The following is a 15485-nucleotide window of genomic DNA, read 5'->3' as shown; positions in this document are numbered from 1 at the left end:
AGAAAATCCAAGTCACAACTTTTGTGTGTCTTATCTGAACATTTGGGAAAACTAATACTTTGTTCATTTGTATGTTTTTAACAACTGTTTTGTAACAGTGTATAACTCTTGAAGGGTGCTGTCCAACTTTCAAAACTAGCTTTCTTGGGTGGTAGGTTGCCTATCTTCCTTAAGGCCCGTGCGGGAATCACGTGTCTGGACACAGCACCTTCTATTCTGATACAGTATATGGTATTTCAATAGTAGTGCAGATTTTTCCTTAAAATTCCCAGTTCTCTTGCCTCATTTTCTGATGATGTCCAGTCTTCCCTTATGGACATGCCCTTTGATGGCACACGTCTATTCGCAGACGAGGCAGACATGACTCCGGAGCGCTTTAAGGACTTGCGGACTACGGTCAAGTCCTTGGGCTTCTTGGTGACCACCCGTCCCGGTCTAGTTTATGCCCCTTTCGTAGCCACGGAAGGGGCTTTTAGCCGTGCCAGCCATATATCCAAGCCATAAGGTAGCTTAATTTCAACAACATCTCTGCGGCTGGGGGCACAGCTCCTTTCAATCGCGTAGGTCAGGCGGCCAAAGGTCGAGGCAGCCCACCCCTCCCCTGCAGCCTCTAAACCTTCCAAGTCCAGCCCATCATGATCATGGGTGGTGAGTTGGTGGCGGGATCAGCCATCACCACCACTGGCAAAATATCACATCGGACTAGTGTGTTCTTCAGATAGTCTGAAAGGGTTACTCCCTCCCTCCATGCCTCCGGCTTACGACCAGCTGACAGAGGACCAACTGAACTTGCTTCAGGAGGACATCACGACTGTCTTGGCCAAGGGGGCTATAGAGAGGATTCTGGCGCCAGAAGTAGGCTGGGGTTGCTATTCCCACTACTTTCTGGTCCCAAGAAAGGACAAGGGCCTTCATCCTATTCTAGATCTGTGAGCCCTCAGCTACTTCCTCAAAAAGGAAAAGTTCAAAATGCTCACTCTGGCTCAAGTTTTGTCTGCCCTTGATTCTGGGGACTGGATGGTAGCATTTTACTTGCAGGACCCTATTTTCACATTCACATCCTGCCTGCCCATTGGCGCTACCTGCGGTTTATGGTAGGCCATGAGCACTTTCAGTTCACAGCACTCCCCTTTGGCCTTACCATTGCCCCTTGGGTGCGCAGCTGAGGGGTGCCAGTCTTCCCCTATCTCGACAAATGGCTGTTGAAGGCGAGCTCGTCCCACCTCCAGTGAATAACCTGCTTGCAATGGAGTTCACCATCAACGTGCCGAAGTCACACCAGATTCCGTCTCAGACGCTCCCTTTCATCTCAGTTGTTCTGGAAACAGTGCAGTTTGGGGCCTATCTTCCAGAGCAGCGGAAATTCAGGCTACGATACCGATATTTCAGCCTCTGTACTGGATTTTGGTGAGACTGACTGTAAGGCTGCTGGGCCTCATGGCCTCCTCCATCAAGGATAGTGACACAATGCAGATGGCATTTGCAGGCTCTGTAATGGGACCTGAAGTTCCAGTGTGCTCAGCATCAGGGGAATCTCTCTGACATGGTCTAGCTCGTGGAGGGAACTACACAGCATCTAAAGTGGTGGCTGACCAACCGTGATTAGGTCAGAGGCAGACCCGTCTCCCTTCCCCAACCAGATCACGTAGTATTAACAGATGCGTCACTCCTGGAATGGGGCAGCCATCTTGGAGAGGGGAAGATCAGGGGACTCTTGTTTCTGGCAGAAGCCGGACTCCACATCAACTTGTTGGAGCTCCAAGCATTTCGCTTGGCATTGAAGTATTTTTTGCCTTCGATCAAGGGAAAGCTGATTCAGGTTTTCACGGACAACACCACCACCATGTGGTACTGCAATGAACAGGGGGGTGGGGTCCTGGACCCTTTGTCAAGAGGCCCTGTGTCTCTGGATATGGCTGAAGCAGCAGGGCATATCCCTGGTTGTCCTCACATGGCAGGTTCCCTGAAAGACAAACTCAGCCGTTGATACCTAGCTGATATCGAATAGCCTCTCTATCCGGAGGTGGCGCAAGATTTCTCTCAGAAGTGGGGAGAGCCTTGGTTAGATCTATTCGCCTCTGCTGAGAATGCGTAATTTCAGCAGTTTTGTGTGCTGCAGTTTCTGAAGCAAAAAGAACAATTGATGGACAGAATTCAGAACAATGTCATACATTCACCCCAGTACAGAGATCTGGGCCTAAATCCATCGTTTTTTTTATCACCATGCCATTCCAGTTTGAACCCAGCCATATGCAAATCAGTCTTGACCCTGCGCCCCATGGGAACAGTCCAGCCCGAACTGCCAGGCCAGGTCCTCCCTGGACTGGAAACAAGCATCCTAGGACCGGTTTCGGGCTTTTAGCCCTCATCAGCCAGGATAGCTTGACTCCAGTGGAATGGAGAGAACAAAACTCATGTCTGAGCATACCCGTCCCCCTCGGGGTGACAAATGCAAAAAGAAAAATTGATGGACAAAATGCAGAACAATGTCATGCATTCACCCCAGTACAGCGATCTGGGGTGAAGCGGCACTCGCTAGGCAATGCTTTTCATCTCGAGTAGCGTGCAGGCATCCTGTACAGCTTTCTGCCAATACCACTCTTGTCCAGAGTGCTCAAGAAGATCAGGAGCGACTGGGTCCAAGTCATTGTTTTGACTCCGGACTGGGCACGGAGACGCTGATATCCTAAGCTTCTCCAATATATCATTGATCCTCTGATCAGTCTGCCCTTATGGATCTGCTGTCACAGCAACAGGGGAGAGTCCTCCACCCGAACCTGTCCACTCTACGCCTTATTGTGTGGAGATTGATTGGCAGCGGTTGATAGCATTCGATCTTCATCCCGAAGTCTGTGAGGTGATTTCGACAGGCAGGCTTCCCTCTACCAAGACTGCGTATGCAAGCCAGTGGCAAACATTTGTAAAATATTGCACAGAACGGTCTATTGATCCTCTTTCTTCTTCCCTCTCTCAAGTACTTCTCTTTGGGCCAGACCTATGATGCGCAACATAGCGCCTCACAAATTGCGAGTCTTTTGCAACTCGCAATTTGCGAGGCGCTATTTTGCATGTACAATGGGGTTGCAAGCTGCGAGGCTCATGATTATTAATGAGCCTCTCGCAATTTGCAAGCCCATTGGGAATGGCAGGTCCTTCCATGGATGGTGGCCTGCTGTGCTCAGCAGACCACCTTGTCTGGGACTGCTTTTAAATAAAGCAGTTTTTTTAATGCAGCACAAGATGCATTTTTTTTTTAAATGAAACTTTTTCGTTTCATGTTTTAAGGGCAGGTAGTGGTCCCTGGGACCACTGCCTGCCCTTAAAAAATATTTTCAGAGCCTGTCACAAAGGGTACATTTGTGACTCCATTACCAACCTCTTGTAAAGGGTGGTAATTTGCGAGTGTTTTGCAACTGCAGTTGCGTTCGCAAAACATTTGTACATAGGTTAAAGAGTTGCTATTTGGAAGGGAATCCCCCTTCCAAATATTGAGTCTTTAAACACTCTTTTGTAACTCGCAATTTGCGAGGTGCTATTTTGCATGTACAACAGTGTGTTTAACACGGTTTGCGATTCCCAATGGGGTCGCAAATTGCGAAGCTCATGAATATTAATGATCCTCTCGCAATTTGTAAGCCCATTGGGAATGGCAGGCCCTCCCTGGGATGGTGGCCTGCTCGGCTCAGCAGACCACCTTGTCTGGGACTGCTTTTAAATAAGGCAGATTTTTTTAATGCAGCCCGGTATGCATTTAAAAAAGAAAATAATGAAACGTTTTTGCTTTCATTTTTTAAGGGCCGGTTGTGGCCCCTGGGACCACTGCCTTCCCTTAAAAAATACTTTTAGAGCCTGTCACAAAGGGGAAGGGGTCCCGGGGGATCCTTCCCATTTGTGACTCCATTACCTCCCTCTTGAAGAGGGTGATAAATTGTGAGTGTTTTGCAACTGCAATTGCAAAACATTCCTACATGGGTTAGAGAGTCGCTATTTGGAAGGGAACGCCCCTTCCAAATAGTGAGTCTCTAAACACTTTTTTGCGAGTCGCAATCCATTTGCAACTCTCAAAATTGTGTCAGTGCATGGCCATACCAATTTTAGCATGCGCAAGTGGGTCGCTAACCCTTTTGCGCATGCTAAAATTGGTCGTACATCTGACCCTTTATTTTGTTGCTTGCCCAGCAAGGCTCTACTCTGGGCACTCTTAAAGGTACCTTTCGGCGTGGTCTGCCTCGCTGCCAGATGAATCCTCTTTATTTAAACCCCTATTGTAAACAGATTTGTTAAGTTGCTTGTACAAATGTTCCTATCTTCCCCATTCATTATGCCTCAGTGGGACCTTAATTTGGTTCTCACCTTCCTGATGTGTACTCCTTTCGAACCTCTTCACAACTGCCCCCTCCTGCTGCTTTCCATTAAAACGGCCTTTTTAGTGGCAATAACTACTGCCAGGAGAATGAGCAAATTGCATGCTCTATCATCCAAGCCTCCTTATCTCACCATCTTCACTGATAGGTTGGTGCTTCGCTCTAGGGCCTCTTTCTTACCGAAAGTGGTAACACCAATCCATGTGGGGCAATCAGTCACTTTGCCCACTTTCTATGCTCTAAAGAGGAGGAGCTACTCTACCATCTGGTCCCGAAAAGAGCATTGTTGTTCTACCTAGATTGCGCTAAAGAGTTCCGTGTAGACGACCAACTCTTTGTGGTGTACGTTGGATCAAAGAAAGGTTGAGCTCTTAAGCCTGAAGGCTTAAGAGCTCATTCCACCAGAGCTTAGGCTGCTACAACAGCGTTGCAATGTGGTGTTCCAGTCCTTAACATTTGTCAGACAGCAACGTGGGCATCACTGCACGCGTTCACTAAGCACTACTGCCTGGACATCCAAGTCCGCAGGGACAGCCTATTTGGCAGCTGTGTCATGCAGGACTACTGGGTCTAAACTTGTTTGTAGTCCCTCCTCCGGGAATGACATTGCTGGGGTATCTATTCTAAGGTAAGGAATCTGCGACTAGAAGTCTCTATCAGATGGACAAGTTACTTACCTTCGGTATCACTATATCTGTTAGATATATAATCTAGACGCAGATTCATTGCCGACATATCCGTCCTCCCCGCGTTGAGATAAGGTTTTTAGGGTCAGTACTGATGAGGGTCCTAGTTGTTCAAAACACACCACTATCAGTGCACTTCATGGCTCCATGCTCCAAGTGTGGAAAGTTGTGAAAAGTACACAACATCAGTGCGCTACGGTGGCGCCTATATAGGTGACACAGATGTCACTTTCAGCGTGCACGCTGCCCCAGCAGTCACGCTGAGACGACAGATGCCACTGACAAGCCCACAAGGGTATTGCTCGAGCAAAATCCATATCTGGCCTTATACCTGGGAAATTGTAGGGTAAGGAATGTGCTGCTCGATTATGCTGTGCCAGGTAAGGCATCACCGAAGGTAGGTAACTTGTCCGTTATGTGCTTTGCTGTTACATTTGCATTAATAGGAACAGAAACACTTGCCTATAGTTGGGGTGCCCTTTAGGGTCTAAACCAGACTTCATTAGAAGCAGAGTCTGGATTTGTGCCCTGTTACAGTGGCTGATTGGAAATAGTAGGTAAAGGACTAGCAACATCATACTCTATTTTCTTTAATTAACTGGACGGACAACCACAGGAGAGCGTACTTTTAAGAAACTCAGCCTTAGATTTACCACTTGCCATGCCTAAGCTCACAATTCGCCATACCAAAATCTCTGGACCTAGTACTACTGAAACACTGCATTCTCTATAAATTATGTGGTGCTAAATTTAGTTCTGATGTGCATAGGGTTGTCATATTTTCTGAGAAGAGCATGACTCCTTTCTCCTTCTGAGAAAGCTAGAAAGCCGTCAAGACCTTAAATTGCATTTAACTTGAGCATTCTACCCATTGTGATGGGATTGAACGTTGTGCACTGTTAAATGGCCCACAGGTGTTCCCAACCTACATGAGCAGGAGTAAATGGTGATAGTGATTTGAGCTTAACCTTGTTCCTTGGCACCTTGTTGCATAAGTGATTAAGTTCTAGGCAATCTCTTCACCCGACCTACCACCACTGGGAATTGAGCTGAAGGTCCCCCTAATATGTTCTACATTAAAAGACACCCATGACTATGGACTAGCATGGATCTGGTGTGGCAGATGATTGGTGTGGTCTGGTGTTAGTGCTGTAACTTTTTTAGTCAGAATGGAAGTGCCACTGGCAGATGTGTAGAACTAAAAGCATCATGTGAAATAACCATACCCTGGCATTTCTATTTGGGAAGTGAGCTGTATCATTTCTGCTTACATATATGTTTTCAACTAATCCAAAGAGGATCCTTGTCAGTCCCAGGAAAATTTGCAAGGGCCGAAGGTCAGGTTGCATTCATTTTACCTACCCCATTATTTTGTTCCTTTATGACCCTTATGAAAGGTATGTCAAGAGATTGGCCTTCTCCAACCACCAAATGATGTCATCCGGGACTTCATGAGGAATGCAACACTCCAGAGACATTCTGATACCCTTTTCCAGGGAGCTACTAGATGGACCCCAGTTTGAGACCTACCCACATCGCTATCAGTCCTGGAGACCTAAAGTGATCAGAAACTGTTAAACCATGGTAGAGAGGCAATGCTGAAAATGAGGGAGGATTGATAGAGGGATCAACTCACTTTGGAAGGGAGAAGGACATTCCAAGCAAGGAGCCCAACACTTCTTAAGTGAGTGCAGTCTTCTCACTAATAGTTTGACACGATTTTTGCATGTTCAGTGGCTTTTAAAGCATGGGTAAAACCCAATGATTGGAATCTAATTCATTTGAGGAAGAAGACACTCTTACCAACTAATCAGTGACACAAGGGTACATGATCAATGCTTTACTGTTATAAATGGCGGGCTACTGCGGCCAACATCTTGTTGAAAGCCTATAAAGGCCAATCTCAGTCTAAAGATGAGCACATGATATTTATAGTGGACAACCTCTCCCTGCCCTTTGACACAAACCATATTCGTTTAGCATACTGGTGGCACACCTCAGTGTTTGTGTCACATGGCCAAACTTGGCAGAAGAAGAAAGGTTTGTTGGCCCTCATCAGAAATCATTGAGGAGATCAGGAATGAAATCACCAAATGATCCATATCACAAAAGAGTTGTGGACTTTTACAAAAGCTCAGACACTGTATGTGCATCTTAATGATATCTGCCAGTCACCAGTCCCCTAAGAAGACTTAGTCCCTGCTTTTAATTTAAACCAAACCATCATGTCATTTGGGATGCCATAAAAATATTTGCCCATCAAAATCAATGTCTAATCCAGGGTACCTGCATCCTCTTCATGGTCCGTGACAGAGTACCTGACATGAGGAATTCTGAAAGAGTGAAGGCATAAATAAAGGTGTCACTAATAGTGACTGCCCTGACGAGAAAGGATCTGCAGACATTGATAGTGAATTTTTGCCAGAGGAGTCTGTACCACGGGCTAAGAGTAACCTAAGGGAGCCTGTAGCACCTTGCATTTGAAAGCCTTAATCATGGCCTCACAGTTTCCAACACTGTTTATCTTGGGTTTCAAGACCACCCTTATTGAAAAGTATTGGAGGGCAGAGTTGAGAAATACCCATTCACTGTTCCATTAAATGGCAGGCTTAGTGAAAAAGGAACCCCATAACGTTCAGGAAAAGGGTGCCCGCCGAGGACTGCTGAGAAGCCAGAGTAAAATCCATCTCCTTGGAGCCCTTTGGTTGGCCCTAATCAAACTAAGGGTACAAAAAATCAATTCTCATTCTTTGTGGTCACCACACTCTATCTCTCAAGCCTTGTTGAAGGAGATGAATGTATCTTTTTATTGTTAGATCTACCAATGACCAAAAGGCCCCAGCTAGGACAACATCAAACTGCAGACTATAAAGTGTAAAAAAGAAAAAAAAGGCAGCAGGCCTTTTCAATCTATGCACCCAGGATCTAGAACAGCATCCCTGTATCCATCAGAACCACCCCAACCCTGCTCAGTTTAGAACTCGCCTCTGTAAAGAATTTTACATCTCATTGCATTAACCATCCACAACCTATTTTCCTGTCCTCTTGCTTGTTTACCTTATGCTTGTCATTGACAATGTACAGTGCTCCTGTGCCTTTTGGCTATATTTGTGTTATTAACATACCATATACATACATACGTACATACATTAGACTTACAGTGTACCAAAATTCACCTTTCTATAAAAAAAACTTAAACAATGTAAAGTTCAGAAAGATATTTGCCTATTCTTTTGGGTAGGATAGAAATAGGTTTTTACAGAAATGCCTAAGTGGGATCACTGTAATGTTATGTCCCTGAATATTAGGTTGTATTCTATAAAACAACTTTGGGTTCCAATAAAAACGCTGTAGAGGTTGAGTTTACACTAAATAAGTAGCAGTAAATATTATTAATATTTAATACAAAAACTCTTATGGGAAATTGATCCTAAAATGGTGAGCATTTAATATTTTTCCTACTAGTTATGTTCAGTTTAATATTAATTGTAATGGCAAAGGAGTTCGAGTACAGTTGTATGCATTTTAAAATATATTTTCTTTGAAGGTGTTTCAGATGAAAAATGTCAAATTCAAGAACCATCCTGCTCAGATCTCTTCCTGTTTCCGGACGAAAGTGGGAATATTTCGCAGGAGCTGTCGTCACCCTGTGTTCCCTTTACTCCCCATTTAATTGGCGAAGCCATGATGGATGTGCCTTCCGAAAGTGACGACTTCTGCATTCTCTATGCCCCTAAGAATGTCATTTCTGTAAGAATATTATTTTGATCTGGTTGCAAAAGATGTTTAAATGAAATGCTAATAAAATCATTGATATTGATGCCTAGTATGCACCTTGTATCATACCACAGCTGAGTTCCGATTATAGAATCCCTCTTTGTAAAGATGTTAGTCTTATGCATGTTCCGTTCTGTATTTATAGTATTTAGTATTTGAAAGTGAAGTTTCCATCCTGATCAATAAATTATGTAAACTCTTAGGTAGCATCATACAAGGCATAAAGTCTTACTACATATGTTTCCAATATGGTAGAATAACATTGCTGCATTGACCATAATGTGCTTTGTTTTTGAAGGATGACACCGGCGTGTTGTTGGGTGCCATACTTGTCAGTTAATTACAAATTTAAGCTGTATTGGATGTATATTCAAAGTAATTTTCTGTTTTCTGTTGTAGAACAGTGTGGTGTGGCGAGTGTTGGAGTGAGCACGGTGTTACTCAGCGAATTGACTTACCTTTTTCGATGTAGGATGTTTGTGCAGTTTTCGAGGTTTGGTGTACATCTCTAGAGCAATCGCAGTGGTTGGTGTTTCTGGATCCAAAATTCCTAGGTCCAGAAACACCGAACTCGGTTTTACTTGTTTTACTATGTGCACAAGTAGAAAACTTGTGGCTAGGAGTGGGGCAGCGGCTGTGGCTGACACACATCCCAACCCACTTTAGTACTATGCATGGAGCATACAATGCTTCCCTAAGACAGAAAACAGCCTCCAAACGCCCCAGACTCCTTCCCCGCTGCTGACCAACACATGTCAATCTTGCACACTGCCTGCAGATTTTTACCACCTGCTCAGAATATATGGTAAGATCAGCTCTGAGCCCACAGAACTTGGAAAAGCCTACCTTAAAGGACCCTGCAATTTCGGGTCCAACTGGTTATTCCCCTTTCCCGGGAATTTAACTTGTTACCCCCCCATTAAGTCACAGCGAGATAACAGCCAGCTGGAATTGTGAAGTTTGGCTTCAATATTTTCCAGTGGAAGTAACAAGAAACTTGAAATATGGGGTCGTTTGACAGGCAAAGACTATAGAATGCATATTTGGTTACATGGAGCCTTAAATTGTTGAACAGTACTCCAAAATATTGCACCTTTTGAGGAGGTATTAACATGGTCTCCAATGTGGAGAGTCAGTTAAAGGAGTTGGGCCTAGGTTTGACTGGACTTATTTGCTAGATTTCCTTCTTCATCGCTTTATGGTTCAAATGTTTTTATTGAGTTTAAACACATGCAAGGAATGCCATTTACATTTAGCCATTTCCAAGCGGACTCGCAACAGAACAGCCGGGGAGTGGCAGCCGAGACCCTGAGTCTAGCGCTCAAGACAGTATCCGCCAATTGTGTGTACATAGAATAAACGAACTATAAGAAGAAACGGAAAAGAAAAACAACAGAAACCCCCTTTCCTCCCACTACCCCCCTCCCTCTTCCCGTCCTGTTCTCCCTACCTCTCGCCGGCCCCTCCTGTTTCCTCCCACCCCTGCTAGGCCCTCAGGAAACCGCCTAACAGTCTGTCTTTCGGGGTTCGGTGAGGGGCAACAGCCTAAGATATCGGGGACATATAACTTCTCTAAATTCAGTGACCGAAAGTGATAGGAAGGGTTGCCACAGGTCTTCATAGGCAGATCCCTCTCATGCCATAGTGAGTGACAGTTTTTCCATCCCAAGTACATGCCATAAGCGGTGAAGCCAGCCTACAAAGGAGGGTGTAGTGGGGGTATGCCAATGTGTAAGTATATTCTGAACCGCTGAGCCAAGCGCAATAGCCATCTGTATGCTCCTGCGGGATTTCAGCGGGTAAGTCAGGGGGTTAAGGAGGCATAATAGGAGCACATAAGCTGGGAAGCGCTGGATTTCAGTTTCGAAATGCTTGTCTATTTCATCTAACACCTGAGACTAGTAGGGCTGGATCTGTATGCATTCCCACAACAGGTGTACCAGGTTGCCAGTCTGGCTACAGCCACGCCAACAAGTCTCCTCTGGGCTTCGGTCCATCGCATGCAGTCTGTCTGGGGTATAATACCAATATTTCACAACTTTCGTGAATGTCTCTGTGAGACCCATGTGGTATGCCAAGTGTCGGGCCCTATAGTAGATCTCTTCCCATTCTTTGTGGCTGAGGGTCCTGCCCAATTCCCTCTCCCAGCACTCCCTGCCCGGGTTGTGAATGTGCGCCTGCATGTTCTTTAGCATCTTGTTTAGGTCGGAGATAAGTTTGGAATCTGTCGTGCGGGTGATGAGCCATCGTTCGTATGAGGATAGGCGTTTATCTGCTCTAGAGCGGACCTGCGGATGTAATGCCCAGTGACGCACTTGTAAGTATCTCAGTCGTTCAGTCTCCGGGAAGCCGTACTCCCGCCGAAAGTGGGAAAACGGAACAACCCCCTCGGTCCCATACACGTGGCACAAAACCTGGCAGCCCGCCGTCTGCCAATGCGCAAAAGCAGCCCCTTTCACGCCTGGGGTGAAGTCAGGGTTGTCCACCAATGGGGTGAGGGGAGATGGGAAAGTTGTAAGGTCGTGTGCGATATTAGTTGAGTCCCACACCTCAAGAGGAACCCAAGTTATGTGTGAGGCATACAAGTTAGGGGGCCTATGGGGCTTGCGCAGGAAAGGAATTTCCTGCAATGGACGTGCCGCCACCGCCTGATCTTGAAACAACCAATGTTTCTCTGACTCATCGACTCCATTCAACTAGATAGCACAATTGTGCCGCTTGAAAGTACAGTTGGAGGTCGGGGATGCCCAGTCCCTCCATCTCTGGGGCAAGCATCACCAGTGCTCTCCGCATTCGCGGTTTCCGGCCATTCCAGATAAACTGGGCCAATTCGGATTGCGTCTGATGGATCCAGCTAACCGCCGGTCGGAGAGGGAGGGTAGGGAATAGGTAGAGGATCTGGGGCAAAATGGTCATTTTTACCGCCGCAATCTTGCCTAACCAGGAGAGAGGGTAATGCTTCCACCTGCCAATCTCATGCTGAATTTTCCTGCGCAGCGTGGTCTAGTTAGCAGCAACCACAGCAGGGAGCGAGGAGGCCAATTGTATCCACAGATACGGGACGGTATCCATCGCCCATTGAATCGGGAACCGGCTCTGCAGAAAGTCCCGGGTGGTAGGGGACAATGAGAGGTCTAAAGTTATCGATTTGTCTGTGTTTATTTTGAATCCAGCCACCTTAGCAAAGGCGTCCAACTCTTCCATGCACGCCGGTCAGGCTGTCTTCAGATTAGTTAGTTAGATCAGCACATCATCAGCATACAGGCTCATTTTGTGGATATAGCCGCCAAATTTGATCCCCTCAACGGCCGGGTTCTGCCTAATTTTCTGGGACAGGGGCTCCATGTAGAGGGCAAAGAGAAGGGGCAACAAAGGGCACCCCTGTCTCGTGCCCCTCTCAACGGAGAAACTAGTGGAGGTATATCCATTCACTCTGACCGTGGCGGTAGGGAACTTATAGCAGTTAAAAATAAAGGTGCAAAATTTCTCCCCCATCCCTACCCTCTCAAGCACTTGTTCCAAATAGGGCCAGTGGATGCGGTCAAACGCCTTTTCGGCATCTATTGCCAACAGCCTATATTCCCCAGGTACCCTAGTGGCTTTCTCTATAAGGTGGAGAATCCGCATGGTGTTGTCTGACGTCTGGCGTCCTGGTATAAAACCGTCTGGTCTGGGTCAATGAGGCCAGGCATGTGCGGGCCAGTCGGGCAGCTAGGATCGCAACTTAAGGTCAATGTTGAGAAGAGAAATCGGGTGATAAGCCCCACACTTAGTTCTATCCTTCCCAGGTTTGGGAACAACTGCTATTGAGGCTCTTAAAAGGTCCCCTGCTATTGTTCCCTGCTCAGCAAATAAATTGAACAGGCGGATGAGGATTGGGGCAAGCACCACGCAGAATGTCTTGTAGAAAATGGCAGGGAAGCCGTCCGGCCTCGGGGCCTTCGCCAATTTAAGTCGAGAAATAGCGGCAATGACCTCCTCCGTTTGGATGTTCCAATCCAGGTGTTCGGCTTGGGATGCTGTCAGAGAGGGCAGAGAAACTGAATCTAAAAAGGCAGCTCCCATCGAGTTATCCGCCGAGCTCGCAGCATAAAAATCGCGGAACGCTTCCGCTATGTCAGCGTCCTCAGATACACAAGACCCGTCAGTACTGATAATCTCTTTGACCCCTTGTTGCTGACGAACCTCCCGCAACCTGTTGGCCAGCAGCACCTGTCCCCCCCAGTATTGTAAGCATGACATAGTCGCAAGGTCGCGTATTCTGCTCTATCTTGATCAGGAGCCGTAAACTGGTGGCGCACCGTCTTAAGCTGTCGCCACACTCTCGGGGCACCCGTCCGTTGGTTCATTTGCTCCAAATCCCTCACGCGTTGTGTAAGTTCTTCGCGCTTGCGCTCCCTATTGTCTGCTGTCGAGAGGGCAATAAATTCCCCCCTGACCACTGCTTTCAGCGCCGCCCATTGAACTGCAAGAGTCGTGTCTGAGTTTGCGTTATGTGAAATGTAGTCAGTAATAGTGCCCTGTATGTGTTTCACGTTATCCGCCCTGTGTAAGAGAGTGTCCCTAAGACACCAAACCCTGGAAGGGCATGATGTAGGTGGAAAGGTGAGAGTGGCTATTACTGGGGCATGGTCAGAAAGGGAGGCTGCCCCCATCTCCACTGTAGTTGTAAACCGGCGTACTGGGGCCGAAGCCAGCAGATGGTCTAGTTGAGCATAGGTCTTATGTGCATTAGAGTAATAAGAGTATTCCCTTTCCAGGGGGTGAAAGCTATGCCAAAGATCGTGAAGGCCTAAGTCATGCAGTCGCCCAAGTCCCTCTGCCGACAGTGCATCTACTTGGTGAGTGCGTTGGCTGGATCTGTCCAGAAGGTTATCAAACACCAGGTTTAATTCGCCCCCTAAGATGATGTTACGGTCCGAGGTGGCTGTGGCTTCAGTAAGGGCCGTCTGGAGGAAATTCTCCTGGCCTTCATTCAGGGCATACAGGGAGCCAACAGTGAACGTTAGACCGCCGAAGGCGAAGCAATAGGACAGAAGCCTCCCCCTGATCTCCGCCCGTTAATGCAATACCTCTCCCCTAAACCGTTGGGCCACCAAGATCGCCACCCCAGCTGTCTTGGTAGAGCAGGAAGAAAAGAACTGAGTTGGGAACCTGCAAGACCGCATCCTATGACAATCGCACGCCAGCAGATGGGTTTCCTGAAGTAAACATAGGTCGGCTTGGGAGTTCTCTAAGCATGACAGTACCGCTTTGCGCTTTACCGGATTGTTAAGTCCCCTCACGTTGAGGGTAAGAATTCGAAGGGTGGAAGCAGGCATATTCATTAATCAGTAGGGCCAGCTGTGTACATGAGGAGCTACGCTCGATACCGCTAATGTAATGTAACTTTAGACAGGGGGAGGTAACCCCTACACTCGAAGTCACACTGGCGCTAGACAAAAGGCGACCGTTGCGCACTGGACACCCACCCTCCACCCCCCCAACATTCCCCAAACAGCAAAGCATGTAAAAACGACATAAAAGGATAAAACCACATAGTTTGTCAACCATAGTTGATCAGTAAAAGGATATCTCGGGGTGGATCTCCAACCAGAATGCCCTTCCTCCCACCAACGGCCTAGGCCGTAAGAATCAGACAATCAGCCAGGAATAGAGTCTAAAGTCAGCTGGGCTGGGTGCCGGAAGGATCAGCCGAAACCGCCTCCAAAGCTGCTCTTCTGCCCTCCAGGACTTCGGCCAGGAATAGAGTCTAAAGTCAGCTGGGCTGGGTGCTGGGAGGATCAGCCGAAACCGCCTCCAAAGCTGCTCTTCTGTGCCCTCCAGGACTTCTGCAGCTCGTGGTTTCCTGAGACGGCGCCTTCGGCCCTGTTGACGCCATCGAGGCCTGGAATCATCAGTCTCTACTTTAGAGTCCTCGTCCCCACCGACCGACTCTGGTAGCTCCACACCCAGCAACTTGCTGGCCTCTGACAGAGAACGCAGTTGATATAGCTTGTTATTCAATCTGAACACCAGCCGGAACGGGTGACCCCAGCTATAGGTGATGTTGCGCTGCTGGAGGTGCATGGTGATAGGTTTAAAGGTTCTCCTCCTTTGTAGGGTGAGGGCGGATGGGTCTTGATAAAGAACAGGGGATTGTCCCTGAAACTGCAGTGGGTGCATCTGTCATGCCTTCTGGGGGATAGCCTCTTTAGTACGAAAGTCTTGGACACAGACCAGTATGTCAGGCGGGGGGGGCGACTGTGCTCTTGGGGGGCCTACCCTGTGTGCTCAGTCCACTCTCAGCTCTGTCTCTGCAGGCCTGCCCAGGATGTGATTGAAAAGTTCTCTAGAGTAGGCTAATAGATCTTTCGTGTCCTCCTCCAGCTTCACTCCTCTGATGCGTATATTGTGGCACTGGGATCTGTTTTCTAAGTCTTCCACATGGGTTTGGAGGTCCACCTGTTGGTCATGGATCCGGAGGATCTCCTGTTGCAGAGCCGCTATCTCCACATCCTTCCCGTTGCTTTTCCCTTCCAAATCAGCAACTCTCTCTCCAATGCCATCCATCTCCCGCCCGACCTCTCGAATCTCAGATGCAAACTCTTGCTTGAGGGTGTGGATGTCATCCCGTAGAGCCACAAACATGGATTCCAAGAACACCTTAGTGATGAGT

General features: G+C 47.3%; 1 protein-coding gene across 2 annotated transcripts in view; it reads left to right on the top strand.

Annotated features, from left to right (window-relative positions):
• The window catches only part of ATG2B (autophagy related 2B), a 1072129-nt gene that overhangs the window by 643527 nt on the left and 413117 nt on the right, over positions 1 to 15485 (top strand). For both annotated transcript variants that reach the window (XM_086937744.1, XM_086937743.1), the window contains exon 30: positions 8598 to 8800. In XM_086937744.1, the coding sequence (XP_086793870.1) occupies positions 8598 to 8800 (203 nt within the window). The remainder of the gene's footprint in view (positions 1 to 8597; positions 8801 to 15485) is intronic.

Source organism: Lissotriton vulgaris, chromosome 9 (assembly GCF_964263255.1).
Source record: "Lissotriton vulgaris chromosome 9, aLisVul1.2, whole genome shotgun sequence".
Lineage (NCBI taxonomy): Eukaryota > Metazoa > Chordata > Amphibia > Caudata > Salamandridae > Lissotriton > Lissotriton vulgaris.
Note: the sequence above shows the minus strand (reverse complement) of the source record. Positions and strands in the feature narration are given on the sequence as shown.